This window comes from Mixophyes fleayi, chromosome 9 (genome assembly GCF_038048845.1).
Source record: "Mixophyes fleayi isolate aMixFle1 chromosome 9, aMixFle1.hap1, whole genome shotgun sequence".
Lineage (NCBI taxonomy): Eukaryota > Metazoa > Chordata > Amphibia > Anura > Limnodynastidae > Mixophyes > Mixophyes fleayi.
Window position 1 is genome coordinate 116635167 of NC_134410.1, and position 21577 is coordinate 116656743.

The window sequence follows — 21577 nt, forward strand, 5'->3', positions numbered from 1 at the left end:
TTTATTTATATAGCGCCACTAATTCCGCAGCGCTGTACAGAGAACGCACTCACATCAGTCCCTGCCCCATTGGAGCTTACAGTCTAAATTCCCTAACATACACACACACAGACAGACTAGGGTCGATTTGATAGCAGCCAGTTAACCTACTAGTATGTTTTTAGATTGTGGAGAAAAAACGGAACTCCCGAAAGAAACCCACGCAAACAAGGAGAGAACATACAAACTCGGCCTCACAAAAAAATACACCTAAAACGAATACTTATTTGGTATTAAAATTAGATTTTTAATAATTTTCCTGTGAAATCCAACACTTCATTTATTTTTCAGAAATCTTATCATATTTGTCACAGTTTTTCAGTCATTATTTAAAAAGTAGATGAGCAATCTGTTTGCCAACATGCCAAAAGTCCTCCGTTACTTCGGAACCAAGCAGGGAATTTTTTTTTTGGGGGGGGGGGGGAACGCGATATACAGATAAAAATCTGGATCCAGGACTTTTTTAACATTTCCTGTTTGCCTGACCGTAAGGGCTCGTTTGTTGCGGATTAATATATTTTCAACGTTTTGTATAAAAAGCAGATTAAACAACTGCATCTCACATTCTCACGTATTTTGACAAACAATTTTTTTTAAAAAGTACAGTACATATCACACAGTTTTATTAAATAGTGTTTTCTTTTCCTTTTTTAACCAGCATTTCCAAAAATATGGTATTAAAATAAACTATTTTAGGAGCAGGCCTGGGGGTAAATGTATCAAGCTGAGAGTTTTCCGGCGGGTTTGAAAAGTGGAGATGTTGCCTGTAGCAACCAATCAGATTCTAGCTATCATTTTGTAGAATGTACTAAATAAATGATAGCTAGAATCAGATTGGATTTTGAAACCCGCCGGAAAACTCTCAGCTTGATACATTTACCCCCTGGTCTTTCCGGGGGGAAAGGAGCCCTTCTAATCGAACACACATTTCAACACCGACATTTTTATTAGTTTAGTGTACGCTATAACACACCAATATTGTCATTTACATGATATGAGCTGCTTGAGATATATTGGCCTCGGTTCGCCTAATTATACTTCAACCTGGCTCACCGTTATAAGCAGTGTTACAGTATGACCATTTGTACGTTGTAAACATATAGCAATGAAAATATATGACAGTGACGGCAGTGATGTACAAGGATATGAGCATTTCTGTAGCTAATTCAGCATTTGTTGGCGACTTGTAAAATCTCCCGCCCGTTTTCCGCAATATAGGCGCATTCCATTGAACCATGGAGGTGAAGCTTGTGCTTGGCTCAAAACTAAACATTGGCATTAAAAGAAGCACTATAATAAGAACGTTTTGTCGACCTCGCTCACGCGGTGCACTATGTGCATACCGCAAATCACTGTGGTCTTGCATCGGTACGCCTAGATGGTGCATCCCCAAAATTCAAGGCGCGCTACGTCTTGCTATTTGGAGACTCCTCCGCACAACAGGACTGGGTTGGTGGGGAGGTGGGGAAATGTCAAAAGGTTCACTGTGCTAAAATGTGGAAGCCAAATAGAATGTCCAGCTTCCCTACCACTTTAGAACCACCCTGTTAATTAAATAAGTTCTGATCGGGACTGTCTTGATTGGACGCCCTGGCTTCGTCCCAATTCCGCCAGTGGAAACATCTGCTCCTCTACAAGCCCCGATATCTTGCTCCACAATCACATCCACTTTGGTGGAAATCGGACAATTTCAGGCACACGACTTCACCAAGAATTAGCTTATTTTGATGTGACGTCCAAGGTCATAATAAGTCATGCAATGGACTGGATTTATAACGACCAGGTGCCTAGAGATACCAAGCCCCACCCACTTTAGCGTGAAATTCCTAATCATAGCTGATACAGTAAAACCATCCTTTTAATAATTAACTACACGCACATTGATGAGAGCTCTACTCTATTTTTATTTTATAATCAAATAATAACCAATATTAACCCCACTCGCTGAGGGGCTTTTAAATGTAAACCCAACCCTGGGCAGGTGACTCAAAATAAACTGTCTGGTTAACATGCTAGAGAAGAAAGCTCAAACGAGCGGTGTCTAACGAGGCTGCTGTTGCTGGTTCAGCGCCCTTTGACACGTTGCAGATCTGCAGCCCCCTTGAGGGCTCCACATCAATACTGATTTAATGAGGACAGACCCATCTCCAAACAGTACAAAATGCTCTGCTTCCACGCCTACCACTTAACTTGCTATTGCCGTTAGCTGTGTCGAATGAATCCACATAAATTCATTAATTGCATTTGTAATGATAATTGTTGAAAATTAAGTGGGGCGTTCAGTGGGACAGAATTTTGCACCAAATGGAAGGTCAAAGGGTCATATTTGAGGTTGAGGCGAGTGTAGGTGGATATCTCCTATAGGCCAACATAGGCAAACCGATGGGGGTTTCCTAGTGCCTGGAAACCCCCTTATAAGCCTGGAGCACTGTATAATTGAGGTGGTTGGACCCTGCTCCCGCTTCACACGGCTCTGCTTGAAAAGAGAGAGCTGTGTGTACCTAACAGTAGTGCAGGCAGCATTGCCCATGTATATTATGGGGATAGGAAGAGTTGGAGAGCAGCCAAGCACTGTCTAATATTATAGCCACGCCCCCATGCATGCTGGTCACGCCCACTGGCGACGTGGTGCGTTTGCCCCTGGCCATACAGGAACGCCTTTGTAAGGATAATGCTTAAAGTGAATGGGGTGCGCTGTGCCCATCACACCAGAGAATTCTGCTGTCAAAAACGACGCAAACATCACTCAGGTGCAAGAGAAGAGCGTCCCCCATTCATTTTAATATTACTCTTAATGAGCGTATCCTCACTTTAGAACACCGCAGGCTCAGACGATCTCAGCGTTCTAAAACTCCAATGTGACCTTGCCCTTAAGTAGAAGATGTTTAGTTGGGTTACAAATAACCAGCCATGTTTCTGACTTGACTGCCTGCTTTGCCCTTACGATTGAGGCTGGGTATAACCGATTGCCTACTATTGTCTATTAGTAGCAGGACGAAAGTACTGTACACTATTGATGACAGGCTCTACAGACGCTGTGGGCAGTGTTTATAAAGCATCAGCCCTTGCATGGCGGGAATCGGGCACTTAAAGCCAGGATGGGTGGAAACGCTCTGGGTGCCCCCGCTCGTACGCCAACCCATAGCCCCCTCCCCGCTTACGCTGAATGCTATACACGAGCAAACGTTTCTCTGTGTGGGTAGAGCATAAACAGCACTAACCATTGTGGCAACATTAGATTAACTTCCATAAGCAAGCAATATTCAGAAAATTGGGGTACGTCTGCCTACATGTATATTAAAATAAGCACGTTTGTGACTGCCAATCATGCTGTCAGTTTTAACAATCCATGTGATTTATTACATATGACCTCACCAGGTACTTTAGCACTCCATCTGGCCGATGTCAATGTCCCATTCACACTAGCCCCACTTTGGTATGTAGCATCCACTGACCTGTATTTTCCTGTATTTAACCTGTCTTGTTCACACGTATAAAATATCAATAACTTCAAATGTGCAGCTGGTAGAGAAATAAACACAGAAATTCATACAGTTTACCAGCCTCCCATGCTAATGATGGGGTGGATAAGAAAATGGAGGACACCTGAGCTACAACAAAATGTCTCTTTATCCATCTTTCCCTCTACTAACCTTCTGAAACACAGGTAAACGATGTTTGGAGCTAAAACGGAAATTGTGCTAATTCCTGGCTCTAACATATGAAGTTAAAGAGTCACTCAAACCAAAGACAGACATTATTCTAATCTCTGTCAGATCCATATAAAACTTCATTTACTGAAGATGTTCGGTCTCAAATACCCCTTCAATAAATCTTTATAGCTCCATGGTGTTCAGATCACATGACCAAGACCTGTTCCATGCGACATGGGGTATAGCCAACGACTGCTAAAGGAACATAATCATACAGCCCGGGGGGGCCCATAACAGATAGGTGTTCGGGCCTTCAAACGGCTTTACCACACACACAGAATGTAAGGTTTCACTCGCTGTCTGGGACGAGAAAATGGGTACATCTTATACCCACCGAAGGCTGTCCATACCGGACACATAGAGATGACTTCATGAACGAAGGCAGAGATCTGTTGTCCCTAATTATACACTAAATACTTAAACATCATGTTATACCACGTGTCATCCATACTTTCTGAGATTTCCTTGTTTCCACTGTCCCTGTCCAATCGCTTTCCTCCCCTTCCTCGCAATGAAAACATAGGACCCAATGCTCGCTGTGTTCACAGACACCCCTTGCTGTATTATCCTTAATGTTTAATTATCAACATTTATAAATCGATCAGCACTATGTAACTGATTGTTATTAATCAGCTTCCAACCGTAGCATTAGAAATCTCAGCAGGCATAGAGCGTCAACGTCAAGGTAAAGGTGACCAATTCGACAATGTGAGGGACCAAGAATTAGTTTAAAGACTGCTTATTCACCATGCGTCTTTCAGTACTTTGGCACCCAATACCATGTACCATCTACACTGGTTTTATTCGTCTCCAATCAAATTATACGGCGTCGTAAGTTCTGACAAAACAGACAAGACCACTGAGCTTTTCATTTCAGTACACGGTCCTTGTACTGGACGATTCGAAGAATACGCAGACTAGTAGGTCTACCGTCAGTGGCAGTGTAATGCACAACACAAACAATCTCCCAGAATCCTCTGCTTCACAGCTGTATCTTTTTTACCATCGGCTGGTCCACGGAAATGGCCGTTTACAGCATTTCGACTTCCTAGTCGGTGACACACGATGGTCCAGCTTAACCCGTAGAACCAACTTCCGAGCCGCAGGGCACTTAACTCCATACCGGAAAACCAGTGAATGTGTAAGTGGGACTAACAGGATATAAACGACAATTTAGTAGGAGTCGTTGTCTGGATCTTTGAACCACTCGGGATGTGAGAAGGAGATGTTATATACAGACGCCCAGCGGGCAAACACCAGTTTCTCTGTGATGAAACGATGGTGGTGGCCTCTTCGCCCGCGCTCGTTCTGAATATAAGTGGTACACTCATCCGAGCCCCTGGGCTCGTAATAATGATACGCCATCTTGTGCTGTCGCTTACTGTTGAGGGGAAAGAGAAAGCAGGAGTTAGTTATAAATCTGGTAAGCCTTTAATCTATCATTACATTAACTAAACAGGATTTGCTGTTGCCAGTTAAAAAAGGCATGTCGTTGTAGGGAATGTGTCATTTTAATCACGTGTAGCCAAAAGTATGTCTGTTTTATACGTACCCTTATTAGCTCCTACAAAACAAAAATACTTATTTGGGAAAGAATGTCTTTTTAGACAGTGAGAACCTCATTTAAGTTGGACATAATTCTGTTTTTTGGCGTAAGATACGTATTTCTGTACTGCGCTTATGCCCCTAAAATGAGTATGCACACGTCCGTATATAGTTTTTTGTGTATTGCTGACTTGTGTCGCCTTACGGCTGGACAGCGAGAACTGGGGTGGGGAAGCGTAAGGCCAGGAACATTGAGGGGTATATTGACTAAACTGCGGGTTTGAAAAAGTGAAGATGATGCCTATGGCAACCAATCAGATTCTAGCTGTCATTGTGTAGAATGTACTAAATAAATTATAGCTAGAATTTGATTGGTTGCTATAGGCAACATCTCCACTTTCTCAAACCCGCAGTTTAGTAAATATGCCCGAGTGCGTGTTCACATAAAGGGCTCACCGTGTATGTTTCGTAAACCTTACATCAACCTTATAATTCTAAACCTTTGCATGCAAATAAACACACGGAGACTTGTATAAGTTATTAAAAATTGGCAGAACTTTTTATTATGATTTTAATTTTAACTAGACCTATGGTGGCGGAGAAAGGGCACTGCGGAACAACTCTCAAGCTGACAAACACTATCACGAGTGGACTGGCGCAAACCGCCGTACGTCCACCACCACGGGGAACAAATCCCAACATAACTTTTGCGCTGAGTTGGCGTCAGAGTGACTGCCCCTTTTTAAAACTCACTCTGCCCTCCCTCACCGAGCCGGACAGGGACCCTCCTCACCGAAGGGCCAAAAAGGGAGTTACTGGTGCCTCAACGGGGGCAGTGACCTACGACAACTACCAGTGCGCCCACAAATCAGCCGCTGAACGCAGAGCCTTCCTACCGCAACATAAGCGGACATACCCTACCAAAGGAGCGGGTGGGTGGGATCTCGTGCTGTGGAATGAGGCCAATCAAGGTCCCTCCCACTGGAGTACACATTGGTCGGGCCAACCCATGTTAACCCCTTCAGGTAAGTGTTCAGCTTACTACAAACCCTGTCGCCCTTTAAGTGCATTCGTCCTATTCAGCCTCATTTGTCATAATTGCAACACAATTATTAGACGTGGACACAGCCACAGAGGCTAAATTAAGTGAAGTCACAGCTGTCTATGTGGATTACTTGTCACTTCCATCTGGATTACTGCATGAAAGAAGATTTCCATTGGTTTTTTTAAAGGGCAAAGCAACATTTTTTCATTTGTGTATTTTCCCTACATATTCCATGAGCACATATTCTTCCAGCTGTAAGAGCTTCATGAATGTGCACATTTCCCCCTAGGCTACTGTGACATACCCTTCTGGGGTAAAACAAAAGCCTGGCTCCTCTCCACTGAATGACATCCTCTACAGCAGTGGTCAGGGAACAGGGGTAAATTACCCCAAATGGGGTAAAAATGAAATTCCTGGGGGTAATGCTGCCGATTCACATGCTGTCAGTTGGATTGTAGACCCCTTTACATGTGAAATTGCTGTTGTACCAGAAGAGCCTCAAGGGTTGGCAGAGGCACTTCTTGAGCTTCGATACAATAATGAAGCACGTATTGCATTTGAAAACAAAGCAGATCTGTCACATTTTTGGATGTCAACAGCTGCAAAGGCATCAAAATTGCACATGAGGAGGCAGTCAAAAAGTTGCTGCCTTTTGCAACAACCTACCTTTGCGAACAAGGATTTTCCGCTCTAATGAACATAAAAACAAAGCAGAGAAATCGATTGGACGCTGAAGACTGTATCCAAATTCCTCCGACATCAAAATGCCCCAATATTGATGCTCTTGTATCAAAAATGAAGCAACATCATTTCTCTAAAACCTGAAGTTTTGAAGTTGAAGCTTTCAAAGAAATTTTGAATAGATTCAATAAAATGTTGTATTCCAATAATTAATAATATATGATTTCCTTCCTTTCAAATCAAGGGGGTAACGTCGACGTATCTAAATATATTTGGGGGTAAAAGGTAAGAAAGTTCCCTGACCCCTTCTCTACACAGTCGTCTGTGTTCTTAGACAATTGCAAGTCCTCAATCGCTTCTTGATCCCAAGATCAAGGACAACTGCTCAATGAGCAATTACTCTCCTGCAGCCTCCCCACAAGCGTAAACCTACAGCTAAGCTCATCCACAACCTAACCTTCACATTGTGACCCTGAGCTATAGACTAACCCTAATCTTTAAACTGCAGCCTTACTAGGAGGGATACCGCACAAAACCAATACTCAACATTTATGAAGTGGTCACGTTATATGTCAAGTGGGGCATTACCTGCAGTAGTTAGGAGGCACCATTCCATAAACGTGGACATTATTACACAGTTCCACGGCGATGACCATGGTAAACCATCCCGTGCTTAGCCACGAATGAGACTTCTCCCTAAGGAAAAAACAATACAATCTGCAATTACTGAAAGGCAATAACGCTTAGCAGTGCACTGAATTCCCTCAGACATTTCATGACGAGGATATATCTTTGGTTGTACGGGGTAGCAATTGCACTGACATTCAGCAGAACGTTGTTTAGAGAAAGTGCATTATGGGTAGACGGCTACAGCAACACCGAGTGCCCATCAGTCATTAGAAAACAAGGAGACTAACAGATGTCAATTATAGTAATATATATGTGCTATAAACATTTATATTATACATAGTGCTACATAAAATACACTCAAGTTTGGACTAACTATTGGACTAGGCAGCACGGTGGCTCAGTGGTTAGCACTTCTGCCTCACAGTGCAGGGTTCATGAGTTCAATTCCTGACCATGGCCTTATCTGTGTGGAGTTTGTATGTTGTCCCTGTGTTTGCGTGGGTTTCCTCCGGGTGCTCCATTTTCCTCCCACACTCCAAAAACATACTGGTAGGTTCATTGGCTGCTATCAAAATTGACCCTAGTGTGTGTCTGTGTATATATTAGGGAATTTAGACTGTAAGCTCCAATAGGGCAGGGACTGATGTGAGTTCTCTGTACAGCGCTGCGGAATCAGTGGCGCTATATAATTAAATGATGATGATGACTAACAGAGGATCCGACAATTGGCCCCATTTTTTGATTAGAACTATAATTAAGGTGATACAACAAACAAATATTGTAATTAGTTTGTTTCTAACCGATCTCTGCCAGTTTCTGCCCGGAAGAGTTCGTCGAACCGGCCCATGTTCCGGGGGGACAAAATGAAAGCCGACACATTGGGGAAAGCCGAGCTGGCCCGCTGGATGATGTGATACAGGTTAGCTTTGCTGTTCTGCTGCATCTTGATGGGAGGCCCCCAGAATATGAGGGTCTGGCCCGGAGATCGGCTCAGGAACTCTTGGGGTCGCCGGAGCACCCGGTAGACGCTGGAGTGCGCGACCACTCTGAACGTCGTCTTGTTGCCCACGTCTTTCTCGTAGCCCGTGGTGGGGGCGTCGTTCATGCGGATGGTGCATTCTGACTGGTCGATCTTGGAGCCCAGCTCGGTGTTAAGGAGGTGGCTGGAACTGGTGACAAGGACACAGCTGTTGCACTTGGCGTGAAGGGTCTGAAGGGAGTTCAAAGGTCGTTTAAAGAAAAAGGTGCAAATTAATAGATTTAAATAAATGTTATCTACTCAATATTCCTAACCCTGTGCTAATGTGCAATATAATATTTGGTTTATGTATGTGTGCTTAGGTATCAAAACAGTACATAACATTGTCTTTTATTCATAACATAAATGTAAATGAATAAAATGTGTAATAATTGAGCCAAGCATGCAGCCATTTGCAAAATGTGTGATAATTTGATAAATCGTGAAGTACACTATTTTACATTTTAAAAGTGAATTTTAAGCATTGGGTAAGGCCAGTAAGACTAATGCATTCAGCTACTGTGGAAAAAGGTATATGCACTACAAATATAGGGGGGGGGATTCCATTAGGTGCGACATGAAGCCCTATTTTCAGTCACGTTCGGTACCGTAGGCCTTAGAATTGGATTGTTCTTTGCTACATTACATGTGGAAAAATAACACCTAATTGAATCGTCCCCATGTTGTCACAATTTACAAATCGGCCATGTTGGGAAGCATGCCACAGAGCTAATAGGCTGCGTTCTCATGGACTTTGGCTCAGCTCACATAATGGCCGACTAAAATGCACGTAAGTAACAGATGCATTGTAATGCATGTTGGGGGTCAAGATAACCGTTGATAACCTATCTGCAATGTGTGAATTTTCTTCATATCTCACCTTGTTTCCAGATACTGAAATGTACCCGTCTTGCAGTCCCCATTTCCTAATATTGGGAGGATTGTTGTGTTTGATTTTCAGCTCCTTGTAATTGAATGGCTCCTCGGTGTTATTGGAACTCAGAATGATGAGGAAAGTGACGAAGGCGAAGAGCAGTATGAGGGCAGCAGTGCGGCTCTGTGCAGTCCCCACCAATAGACATAGAAGAGAGGCCGAGAATAGAAATTGAGAGACAGCAGAGTTCAGAGTTCACACTCCAAACAAGATGGCTACCATGCTATGAAATGAAGACCCAGGTACGGCCACAACGCTTTGAATAAATGGGTGTTATTTTTTGAGCAATGCTTAATCCAAAAGTTCTATTTAGGTACATACAAGCCTGTATTAATTTTTTATTCCATTTCAACATGATAATTTGGTCATCACGCAGATTGGGGCCTATGGCTGCTTTGCTCGTGTTATTTGCCCTTAGATACAATAACAGATCTGCTGTGGAGATACAATTGTCTATAATGCAGGGACCTCAGCTTATTTAGCATCATATCCAAGGATATTGAAAATAATTCTCTGAAGGTGGAAGTCCCCTTGTACTCATATAACTAGATGATGAGTATGCAGGCCATTGAGGTTCTCTGTGCAGAATACTCTATAGATATTGCTGATTATTTAGATCTGCGTCTCTCATCCACACTCATTACATCCTCCCATTCCCGATTACAGGACTTTTTCCGGGCTGCACCTACTCTATGGAATTCTCTCCCTCGCACATTAAGACTCTCCTCTAGTCTACAAGCTTTCAAGCGTTCTCTGAAAACTCACCTCTTCAGACAAGCTTATAATATTCCTCAACCACCCTCTTAACCTCAGTACATTACCCTATTACCACCTGTTATACAACTACCCCTTGATCACCATTGTTGTGTGACAGGATCATTTAGCTTATGAGTCACTTTTACCTTTGCAGTCTGGCTGGGCCGACTGCAAATGTAGACTTAACCTTATGTGTCAAACTCCCATTGTCCCATAGATTGTAAGCTTGCGAGCAGGGCCTTCTCACCTCTTTGTCTGTTTTACCCAGCTTGTTTATTAGTTTACTATGTTTATCCCCAATTGTAAAGCGCTATGGAATATGTTGACGCTATATAAATAAATGATGATGATGATGATGATCATCATCAAAAAAATAAAAACTTTAACCCTATGCCAATGCTACATTGTTTTGCCTTCTTTTGATAGCGTACTTTTCTTTATCATTATTATCTTATTTTACATACAAAACGATCAGTAATAGGAGTTCTGTGATTTGATATGACCACAGAATTCTGGATGACTTCCAATATCCCTTTATTTCACAGTAGGGCTGCATTATTCAATATAAATGTGTCTTGGGGGGTTGGTCCATAGCTCTGTGTGATGCCATCCATCCAGTCATTCCTTGTAGTTTTATTTACTTTAAATAGCAATCATCAAGACAGCAGTCAAATATATCAAAAAGGATGGTGGCAGGTTGCAATACGACCATGTATAAGGTTATAGGAGGCTAATTTAATTACGTGGCTATAGCGTTGCTTTAAGGATCAGTGTTCATGGGGTATAATGGACCTGTACATTGTGTTTGGGACTTAGCGGATTTCAGTGTAGGAGTAGTTAGGTCAGTTACCGTCAGTATACCGTAACTGTACCGTGCTGTCTCACCCTGTATCGTGTTTCTGTCTGTCCCTGTACGGCGCTACGGATACCTAGTGGCGCCCTATAAATAAAAATTATTATTAATAATAATAATAATAATATATGTATATTATTACGCTGGCGCTTGTCATCTCCCACGTAGTCTCCAGTCTTACTGACGCTCTGTCATTTTCTTACGTCTTGCATCTAAGGAGAGAGGTACAGTGTAAAAATGTAATCTTACAAACCATTAGCTCCTTTCCACAAATCCTTTAAGGACACCTCATTATCGCATAAAAGAAAATAAGCTATGAAATCAGCCCAGTGAGACTGCGATAACTGTTTCAATTCAAATTCAGACTCTCCCTATTTATAAGCAACCTATTAGCTTCAGCATCCCAACTATGCAATAATATAAAAACAATTTATGATACTAAACAGCAATACTGGAGTGCTTTTCTGCTTCTCCATAGTATCAGAGCCAGCCTGTGAAATAACAAGTATAATTAGTGTAGATGACACAAATCACATCAGCACAGGGGGTATTTGCCCCCCAGTGGCCCACGGGTCAGCCGACCCTTACTTACCGTTTCCTAGCCCAATTCTGCAATGCGGTGATGAGTTCTGACCTTTAATTATAACGTCTTCCACCCCAGCACCTCCTTATTGTATTGCAAGAGCTCCATACCGCTTTAGCAGAAGCTGAATGTGTTTCTATGGAAACAATATCAGAAGGCTTTTAGAGTCTGCATTCTGCCATCAAACAGGAGAGGGGGGCCGGGGAGTGTGGGAGAGAGAGGAGGAGAGCAGGAGAGGGCACCACATACACAGACACCTACTTTGCAGAGTTAGTTAAGTGCTGCTGATTAACAGATGAGAGCTTCCCAGGATTCTTTTCTCCCTGGTGACATGAGGATTGTCTGTAGTATACAGACATGGAAGAGAGACAGAATAATGAGCAGAGGGCCCAAAAATGTCCCAATTTTAGCCCCTCATAGATCACAGCCCAAAACTTATAAAGTGCTTACGGCCATTATATTGTTTATCTGTGTGGAGATGCTGCTATTGTTGCCTGAACCATAGATGACATTTCCATAAAACTCTCCTAAACTTTCAGTTACCCACCTAATCAGTGTCCCTCCGCATTTTCCTAGCTGGGTTCCCCAAGTATGTGTGTGCCATTGTAATGGGCTCCCTAAATAGGTGTTTTGCAATAGAGGACCCGAAAACAGAATCTGGACCCCACATAGTGTTCTGAATCCAATCATAGATTGTGCACCTCTGAGGTAATCAACACACATTGATATAATACCACCACTCTTCATTGCATCATAAACAGACCACAGTCTAAACCAGTGTTGGCTAACCTGTGACACTCCAGGTGTTGTGAAACTACAAGTCCCAGCATACCCTTCCAGCAATAAGCTGCTATACATTGGCAAAGCATGCTGGGACTTGTAGTTTCACTACAGCTGGAGTGTCACAGGTTAGCCAACACTGGTCTAAACAAAGGTACCCATTCCTCCCCTGCTGATTTCAAGTCATACAAAGCAACAAACATTTTACACATCCAGACGCTCTTTACTTTGATCGGGTACCTTTTAAGTCATACTCTAAAATGTGTATGTTACACTACAAAAATCATCATAACAGACCACTAGATATGGTCATAATATAGTTCTACTGGAAAACTAGTTACAGACAAGTGTACACAGTGACAATTTTAACAATTACTGCTTAAAGTGGACTAATCATCTACATGCAGGGGAGGAAACCATTTTGGGGTAGATTTATCGAACCTTCTAAAAAGGACAAGTGGAAAATGTTGCCCATAGCAACCAATCAGATTCTAGCTACCATTTACCTAGTACATTCTAGAAAATAATAGCTGGAATCTGATTGGTTGCTATGGGCAACAATTCCACTTTTCCTTTTTAGAATGTTTGATAAATCTACCCCTTTGTCTTCACAACAAATGCATCTACACTAAGAGCCTGTGATATCGCTGAGACATCTCATGACACATATTTATTGGGAACTAGTTATTTGTGAATAGATGGATTTCTATATTAATAATAGTGGTATTGAATTGATTCCATTCTAAGGGGGAGATTCAATTAGCCGCGGCTATTGGAATCAACCCCATAATGTCTGCCTTCACTGTGAATAGTGTAATTTACGCAGTAACAACTTGAATATTATTTGCACAACCCCCGGAGATACTCCCTCCTCCCAGTACCACTCGTTAGTACTGCCACAATGTGGGGGATCCAACAGGGGAATAAGGGACCCAGATGTTTGACTGCATACCACCGAACTTAATGCCCCTGGGCTACCAGAATATAATTTTTACTATATAGGTATACCACTTTAAGAGAGCATACAGTCAGGGCTGATTTTTAGCGTGGGTTAGTGTAATTGGCACGTGTTGTGAGACATGGGCGGGAACCATGCAGATCTTACAAGCACCTAATCTGGATTATTACAAATTCCTGTCGACCTTTAATCTTTAAACATGACAACCTTTCATTTTCTACCAGAATTCCAGGAGAAAATGTGGACTTAATATTCTTACCACCCTCAAGAGCCATTTAGATTGTAAGCTTTTGGACTGTATTGCTATAGTATATGCGTCTATACATGGCAGTTCCAACATATCTAAGAACAAACTCACCATAATTCATAAGTAAACCACAATTAATCTAAGAACAACAAAGTTCCCAATCACCATCTCAGGCCGCCTCACACTACAACTTCCAATACAGCTATTTTTATTGGATTAATTATTTTAAAAAGCTTTATTCATATTATATACTTTTCAGATTATATTCTGCTAACTTCAGCTTTTTCTGTGTTTTGTTTTCCAATACAACTATCGCAGCTTTTAACTCCTATTTGCAATGAAGACCAGAACCACCAGCTTTGCAAATTGTAGACGAGATTTCCGAACCCAACAAGTGTAGCTGAGAACTCACAGAACTGCCTGGGGTGCAACAGTGTTTTCCATTGATTGTAAATCAGGCCTGTCCAACCTGCGGCCCTCCAGATGTTTGGGAAACTACAAGTCCCAGCATGCCCTTCCAGCTATCAACAGGTTGTCTACTGGCAAAGCATGCTGGGGCTTGTAGTTTCACAACATCTGGAGGGCCGCAGGTTGGACAGGCCTGTTGTAAATGAATTTGTGGCTCTATGAAATACACTGACTAGTAAAATGGTTACACAGCAATGCATTATTGTGTCCTAACATGACTAACACACATTGATTTCACATCATTTATCATTCTTTTCCGTAATTGTCAATGAATATTACACTGATCCATTATTTTCACAGATCATTTCCCACCATTGAGATAAAACATAATTACAATTCAAACATGGACTATTATTATAATGATTCACCTTCCCATTCCATTCCCCCCTCCCCCAAAATCACACCTATACCAGTCAAAGTCAGCTTTTCAGATAATAGTGATGATACTCATATAACTTGTCATGTCAGAAATTCATCCCTGGCTCCATAAAGCAATATATATATATATATATATATATATATATATATATATATATATATATATATATATATATATCTTATTAGTATACCATGACAATCTATACTCCCAGATTACAAGGCCATCTGACCTAGACTGATATTTAATCAGTTTCTGATATTTACATGTAATATTCCAGACTTTTCAAGCTACAGACCACCCTCCTGGACAAAAATCAAAGCAGAACAACATCCCTGTCACCCTCCAACAAACACTGCGACAGCGTTGGGTGGCCAGTGACTCTCTGCCCCCGCCCCCCAGTACCTACCCATAATATAGGGAAGGCAGGGCCCCCAGACTATAAAGAAGGCAGGACTCCCAGAATATGAGAAAGGCAGGACCCCCAGACTATAAAGAAGGCAGGACCCCCAGAATATAAAGAAGGCAGGACCCCCAGAATATAAAGAAGGCAGGACACCCATAATGTAAAGAAGGCAGGACACCCATAATGTAAAGAAGGCAGGGCACCCAGAATGTAAAGAAGGCAGGGCACCCAGAATATAAAGAAGGCAGGACCCCTAGAATATAAAGAAGGAAGGACCCCCAGAATATAAGGAAGGCAGGACCCCCAGAATATAAGGAAGGCAGGACACCCAGAATATAAGGAAGGCAGGACACCCAGAATATAAAGAAGGCAGGGCGCCCAGAATATAAAGAAGGCAGGACACCCAGACTATAACGAAGACAGGACCCCCAGAATATAAGGAGGGCAGGAACCCCCAGAATATAAGGAAGGCAGGACCCCAGAATATAAGGAAGGCAGGGCGCACAGACTATAACGAAGACAGGACCCCCATAATATAAGGAAGGCAGGACCCCCAGAATATAAGGAAGGCAGGACCCCCAAAATATAAGGAAGGCAGGACCCACTGTGGGTCCTGCCTTCCTTATATTTTGGGGGTCCTGTCTTCCTTATATTCTGTGGCACAGAATATAAGGAAGGCAGGACACCCATAATATAAAGAAGGCAGGACCCACAGAATATAAGGAAGGCAGGACCCACAGAATATAAGGAAGGCAGGACCCACAGAATATAAGGAAGACAGGACCCCTAGAATATAAGGAAGGCAGGACCCACAGAATATAAAGAAGACAGGACCCCCATAATATAAGGAAGACAGGACCCCCAGAATATAAGGAAGGCAGGGCACCCAGAATATAAGGAAGACAGGACCCCCAGAATATAAGGAAGACAGGACCCCTAGAATATAAGGAAGGCAGGACCCACAGAATATAAAGAAGACAGGACCCCTATAATATAAGGAAGACAGGACCCCCAGAATATAAGGAAGGCAGGGCACCCAGAATATAAAGAAGGCAGGAGCCCTAGAATATAAGGAAGGCAGGACCCACAGAATATAAAGAAGACAGGAGCCCCATAATATAAGGAAGACAGGACCCCTAGAATATAAGGAAGGCAGGGCACCCAGAATATAAGGAAGACAGGACCCCCAGAATATAAAGAAGGCAGGACCCCTAGAATATAAAGAAGACAGGAGCCCCATAATATAAGGAAGACAGGACCCCTAGAATATAAGGAAGGCAGGGCACCCAGAATATAAGGAAGACAGGACCCCCAGAATATAAGGAAGGCAGGGCACCCAGAATATAAGGAAGGCAGGGCACCCAGAATATAAGGAAGACAGGACCCCCAGAATATAAGGAAGACAGGACCCCCAGAATATAAGGAAGGCAGGGCACCCAGAATATAAGGAAGACAGGACCCCCAGAATATAAGGAAGACAGGACCCCCAGAATATAAGGAAGACAGGACCCCCAGAATATAAAGAAGGCAGGAGCCCTAGAATATAAGGAAGACAGGACCCCCAGAATATAAGGAAGACAGGACCCCCAGAATATAAGGAAGGCAGGGCACCCAGAATATAAGGAAGACAGGACCCCCAGAATATAAGGAAGACAGGACCCCCAGAATATAAGGAAGACAGGACCCCCAGAATATAAGGAAGGCAGGGCACCCAGAATATAAGGAAGACAGGACCCCCAGAATATAAGGAAGACAGGACCCCCAGAATATAAAGAAGGCAGGAGCCCTAGAATATAAGGAAGGCAGGGCACCCAGAATATAAGGAAGGCAGGACACCCAGAATATAAGGAAGACAGGACCCCCAGAATATAAGGAAGACAGGACCCCCAGAATATAAAGAAGGCAGGAGCCCTAGAATATAAGGAAGGCAGGGCACCCAGAATATAAGGAAGACAGGACCCCCAGAATATAAGGAAGGCAGGGCACCCAGAATATAAAGAAGGCAGGAGCCCTAGAATATAAGGAAGGCAGGACCCACAGAATATAAAGAAGACAGGACCCCCATAATATAAGGAAGACAGGGCAAGAGGAGTAGGAGGGCGACTCATTAGATCACAGCAGCAGCTGTCACTCTCCCCCCTGCACTCACCAGTGGGAGCAGAATCTGCTGGTCAGTTGTTTCCTCTGCATAATGGTCACCAGGCCTGTTCCCTGAGGTCAGCATCTTGCCTGCTGGCCTTCTTCTTTCCTCTAAACACCCCCTTCCCATAATACAGCCCTCTATCCCTAAATATAACACATCTCTATGCATCAGCTTGGCAGTCACTGCCTCTTATGCTGGGGGGTCTCTGTCCTGGGAGGGGGGTTCTTCCTTTCCTTTATCTCAGAGACCACTCCTTCTGCTACATTTGGGGGATCCTCTTCTCTGTCTCATCTTACATGTTCCCTTTCCCCCAGGTCATCTAACTCACTCTCTCTATAAAGGCCTCTCTGTCTGACACTCTCCCATCGTCTATATATGTGCAATGTCTCCCAATGTGATGCAGAATAAGATTCAGTTCTCTCTCTGTAGGGTTGTGTCACTTACTTCCTCCAATGCAGATGGTAGCTCACATTGCATCTCTCTTGGAATCAGTCTGATGTCTCATTGCCTTAGTGTGAGGGTCTCTCTCTCTCTCTGTGAGGGTCTCTCTGCAGATCCCAGAATGTCTGCAGCTGCTACAGTACATGGAAACAGTGGCAGCCCCGTTATTTGACAGCCGGGTCCTAGTGCCTGCCTGCAGCATCTTAATGTTGAATCCACTTGATATTTTGTTTCCTTCTATTTACTAACACGCTTGCATAGGACAAACATGAGTTATGTAGATATGTGTGACCTGCACGCAGGCTGTGAGAGGCTGATGTCTTTCATTACTGTTAAACACAAACAGCTGCAAATTTCAGCTGCCCTTTTAACTTGGAAAGTCTGCTATCTGAGTGATAGTGGTGTGCAGGGCGGATGGATTAACTTGGTAAGGTCACACACTCCATATTTGTACATCATTAAGTCGTGCAGATGCTGTTCCTGTGTTCTCCCTCCATGGATTGGTATTAAGTGGACATAAGAAGTTAAATAATTATTATAAGCACTTTTGTGTATATATATATATATATATATATATATATATATATATATATATATATATATATATATATATATATATATATACTGTATGTTGTACTAGCTTATCTCTCATATAGATTAAACAACATGTGGGTAACACATCACAGCATGTGCATGCTGGATCATGTAGTTCTCATACAACTAGAGAGCACATGTTGCTGATTTCTGGTGTAGATGCTGGCACTTGTAGTTCCCAAACAGCAGGCTCTCTCTCTGATACACTGTATTTGCTTTTAAGGAGTTATGCAAATATTCCTCTACCATAAATTGACGACAACTACAGCTATCACTCTTTCTGTATAGTAATGCTTTTGGGTGGCACAGTGGTTAGCATTGCTCTGTCACAGTGCTGGAGTCATGAGTTTAATTTGATCTGGGCCCTACCAGAGTGGAGTTTTATGTTCTTCCCTTGTGGAATTTCTAGCTATCATTCATCTCGTACCTTCTAGAAAGTGATAGTCTGATTGGTTGCTATGGGCAACACCTCCACTGTTCCTTTTTAGGTTTGAGAAATCAACCCCTTAGATTGTAAGCTCTATAGGCAAAGGGACCCATGTGAATGACTACATATTCTCTGTACAGTGTAATGTTATTGGCGCTATATAAATGAACAATGATAGGACCAACTCAGTATGTGATAAAGAACCGTTAGTTTAGTATCCAGGACAAATTTTTACTTGACAGAAGTTTGTACAGACAGAGGGGAGGAATTGGGTAGAGTGAAGACATTACAGATGTGACAGCTGAGCAGGGTAGAACTGAGATTTCCTTTAGCAGAGTAAGAAAAAGTGGTAGAGAGGGCGTTGTTTTATGGTTTCAGTCATTTATCAGCTCAGAGCTTGTAGTCTCCAAGTCTGGTCCTATACTGTTTATAGTACCCTTAAAGCCTAAAGACTAATAGATTTACTCAAGGGCAGAATACAGCATAACTGGGCTATAGAAACATTTTTGGGGAGGGCACGGTTATTCTCGTCCACCCTCTCTTTTGACAGCATGACTGGGGCTGGTGAATAGGCAATAAAGTCCTGTTTGGCCGCACTCCCTGCAGTGGAGCTAGTTTCTGCACTCTACTTGTTTCTGAATTGACACTTTACACATACTTCATGGCCATGAAAATGTGCCACTCAGAGGTCTATTTATTAAGATCAATATGCTGTGCAGCATAATGAAAGACCACTGTTATTTACCATACCAGGGCTGCTCTGGGAGCCCCCGGTGAAGTCCCCCCTCCACAAAATCATAAAAATTTGCCGGCAGATAAGAACCGCTTGGCCCATCTAGTCTGCCCATTTTGTAACCTATGGTAACCTCAAACCCTATTTGAGCTTTTATTCTTTGTAATGATGTCCTTATGTCTATCCCAAGCATGTTTAAATTGCTCTACTGTATTAGCCTCTACCACCTCTGATGGGAGGCTATTCCACTTATCCACTACCCTTTCCTCACATTTCCTCTGAACCTACTTCCCCCCAGTGTCAGTGCATGTCCTCGTGTTCTAATACTTCTCTTCCTTTGTAGAATGTTTCCCTCCTGTACCTTGTTATAACCCTTGATATATCTGAAAGTTTCTATCATGTCCCCCTTTCTCTTCTCTGCTCCAAACTATACATATTAACATCTTTTAGTCTTTCTGGGTAAGTTTTGTGCTGTTGGCCATGTACCATTTTAGTTTCCCTTCTTTGCACAGTCTCTAATGTATTTATATCCTTCTGGAGATATGGCCTCCAGAACTGAATACAGTATTCTAGATGAAGCCGTACCAATGACCTATACAGTGGTATTATTACTTCTTTCTGCTACTGATTCCTCTCCCTATGCAACCAAGCATCCGACTTGCCTTCCTCATTTGATTTGTTACATTGCTTACCTGCAGCGAAGATGTTATCCAAATCCATCCAGTGGAAGTGCCAAGATAGGTTCTGCCAAGCACACAGTAACAGGAGGTCCTACTGGGAACCTAAACTTTCAACCCTGGCCAGGATCCAACCGGACCACTTCATTTTGGCTTCATCGCAATCGGTGCAGTGTGTCCGAATGCATAACCGGACAGACAAGCAAGCAAACAAACCAATTATTTTTATATAAAAGATTTTTAGAATGTTAAAAGAGCTTAGATTCTATTTCTGGTTGTTTGGTTTGGTTTCTCGGAATCAAATCTCCTATACAATGCAGAAATATATTCAGTTTCTTAACAACCACAAGTATCACCGGAAATTATGCACTTCCTCTTTATGCTACAAGAAATCTAACTCATACTTGCCAACTATTTGTTGAGTCCTTCCAGGAGTTCCTGGAGTTGGTATGGTCGGAGAGGGCGGGGCTTGGTGAATCACGTCATTTTGGCCACGCCCCATGATGTAATGATGCAAACGGGGACGGTGCCAAAATGACGTGATTCATCAAGCCCCACGCTCTCCGCCCTTACCCCCCTCCAGGAACTCTCGCCATTTTACAGTTGGGGGATGGGGCCAAGATGACACGTTTCTTTGAGAGTCGCGTCATTTCGACTCTAATTCGGGAGGATGCCCTACTCTCCCGTGAGTCAGGGAGACCTACCCGTAGTTCAGAAATCTCCCGGAAATTCCGGGAGAGTATGATCTAACTTTCAACTATAAATTTAACAAAAAATAACAGTAAGCATGTTAAAATTCTGTGTGTGTTGAATCAATGCCAGAGGAGAGAAGTCAAGTCAAGACATAATTCTCAATAAGAGGTCTATTTATCATTCTTCTGTTACTACAAATCAAATAGCTGCCTCATCTCTGTGTACAAACAAGATAGGAACACTTATCCAATGGAACCCATAACAAGTATTCTGAGAAACTCCTCTAAAAGTGTACACAAAGGATTGGGCTTCTTGGACCAGTATTTGGTTACTCTCTTGTTCAGATCCGATCTGACATCACTACCCGCATAGCCTCCTAAAATAAACAGGAGTAAAACAGAAACAAAAACTCACATAACTGCTGCTAAAGATGGAACACGGACAGACGTCAATAGCTAACAATTTTTTTATTATATTTATAAGCTACTTTAACATCCCATCTTTGTGTGGTCATCATCATCATTTATTTATATAGCGCCACTAATTCCGCAGCGCTGCGCGGTCGCAGAGCAGCATGCTGATTGGCGGATCTATTTTACGACCATGTTTTATGGGTCTGTGTACGCACACACTTTTGGTAGTGAATTCTATAACTAAAATATCTTTCTCCTAAAGTATAGCAGAGTTTTAGTAATAATTCCATTACACAGACTATAAATTATTTGGGAAGATACTTGAGTTCTCCCTTTTCCTTACACAGCTAGTAGTTATCGATGACACAAGACCAGGGGCTAGTTTTACTGATTATAGATTGGCATAGAGATCTCCCAAAACATG

General features: G+C 42.6%; 1 protein-coding gene and 1 long non-coding RNA gene across 8 annotated transcripts; one reads left to right on the forward strand and one right to left on the reverse strand.

Moving 5' to 3' along the window:
• Positions 1-262: 262 nt before the first annotated feature.
• ST6GALNAC6 (ST6 N-acetylgalactosaminide alpha-2,6-sialyltransferase 6) lies at positions 263-20353 on the reverse strand. Of its 7 annotated transcripts, XM_075185162.1 has the most exons (8): positions 17620-17782; positions 12059-12139; positions 11807-11933; positions 11357-11426; positions 9552-9728; positions 8454-8863; positions 7612-7719; positions 263-5133 (listed from the first exon to the last, which is right to left on the reverse strand). In XM_075185162.1, the coding sequence occupies exons 4-8, from the start codon at positions 11369-11371 to the stop codon at positions 4926-4928; spliced, it is 918 nt and encodes a 305-aa protein (XP_075041263.1). In that variant the 5' UTR covers positions 11372-11426; positions 11807-11933; positions 12059-12139; positions 17620-17782; the 3' UTR covers positions 263-4925. The 7 variants fall into 7 exon arrangements, with proteins under 7 accessions (XP_075041263.1, XP_075041264.1, XP_075041262.1 ...); XM_075185163.1 differs by lacking the exons at positions 12059-12139; positions 17620-17782 and adding an exon at positions 20063-20353; XM_075185161.1 differs by lacking the exon at positions 12059-12139.
• Positions 9722-10723, forward strand: LOC142101074 (uncharacterized). The gene is made up of 2 exons (XR_012678962.1): positions 9722-9847; positions 10272-10723. It is a non-coding gene; the product is annotated as an uncharacterized LOC142101074 (long non-coding RNA).
• Positions 20354-21577: the final 1224 nt, after the last annotated feature.

What these genes read in the sequence shown, in the direction of transcription:
- ST6GALNAC6 (XM_075185166.1), bottom strand. An exon ending in GCAGAAACTGGCAGAGATCG is followed by an intron (nt 7,720 to 8,453) that starts GTTAGAAACAAA and finishes TTTTTTCCTTAG; the next exon opens with GGAGAAGTCTCATTCGTGGC. An exon ending in GTGCCTCCTAACTACTGCAG is followed by an intron (nt 5,134 to 7,611) that starts GTAATGCCCCAC and finishes TCCCCTCAACAG; the next exon opens with TAAGCGACAGCACAAGATGG.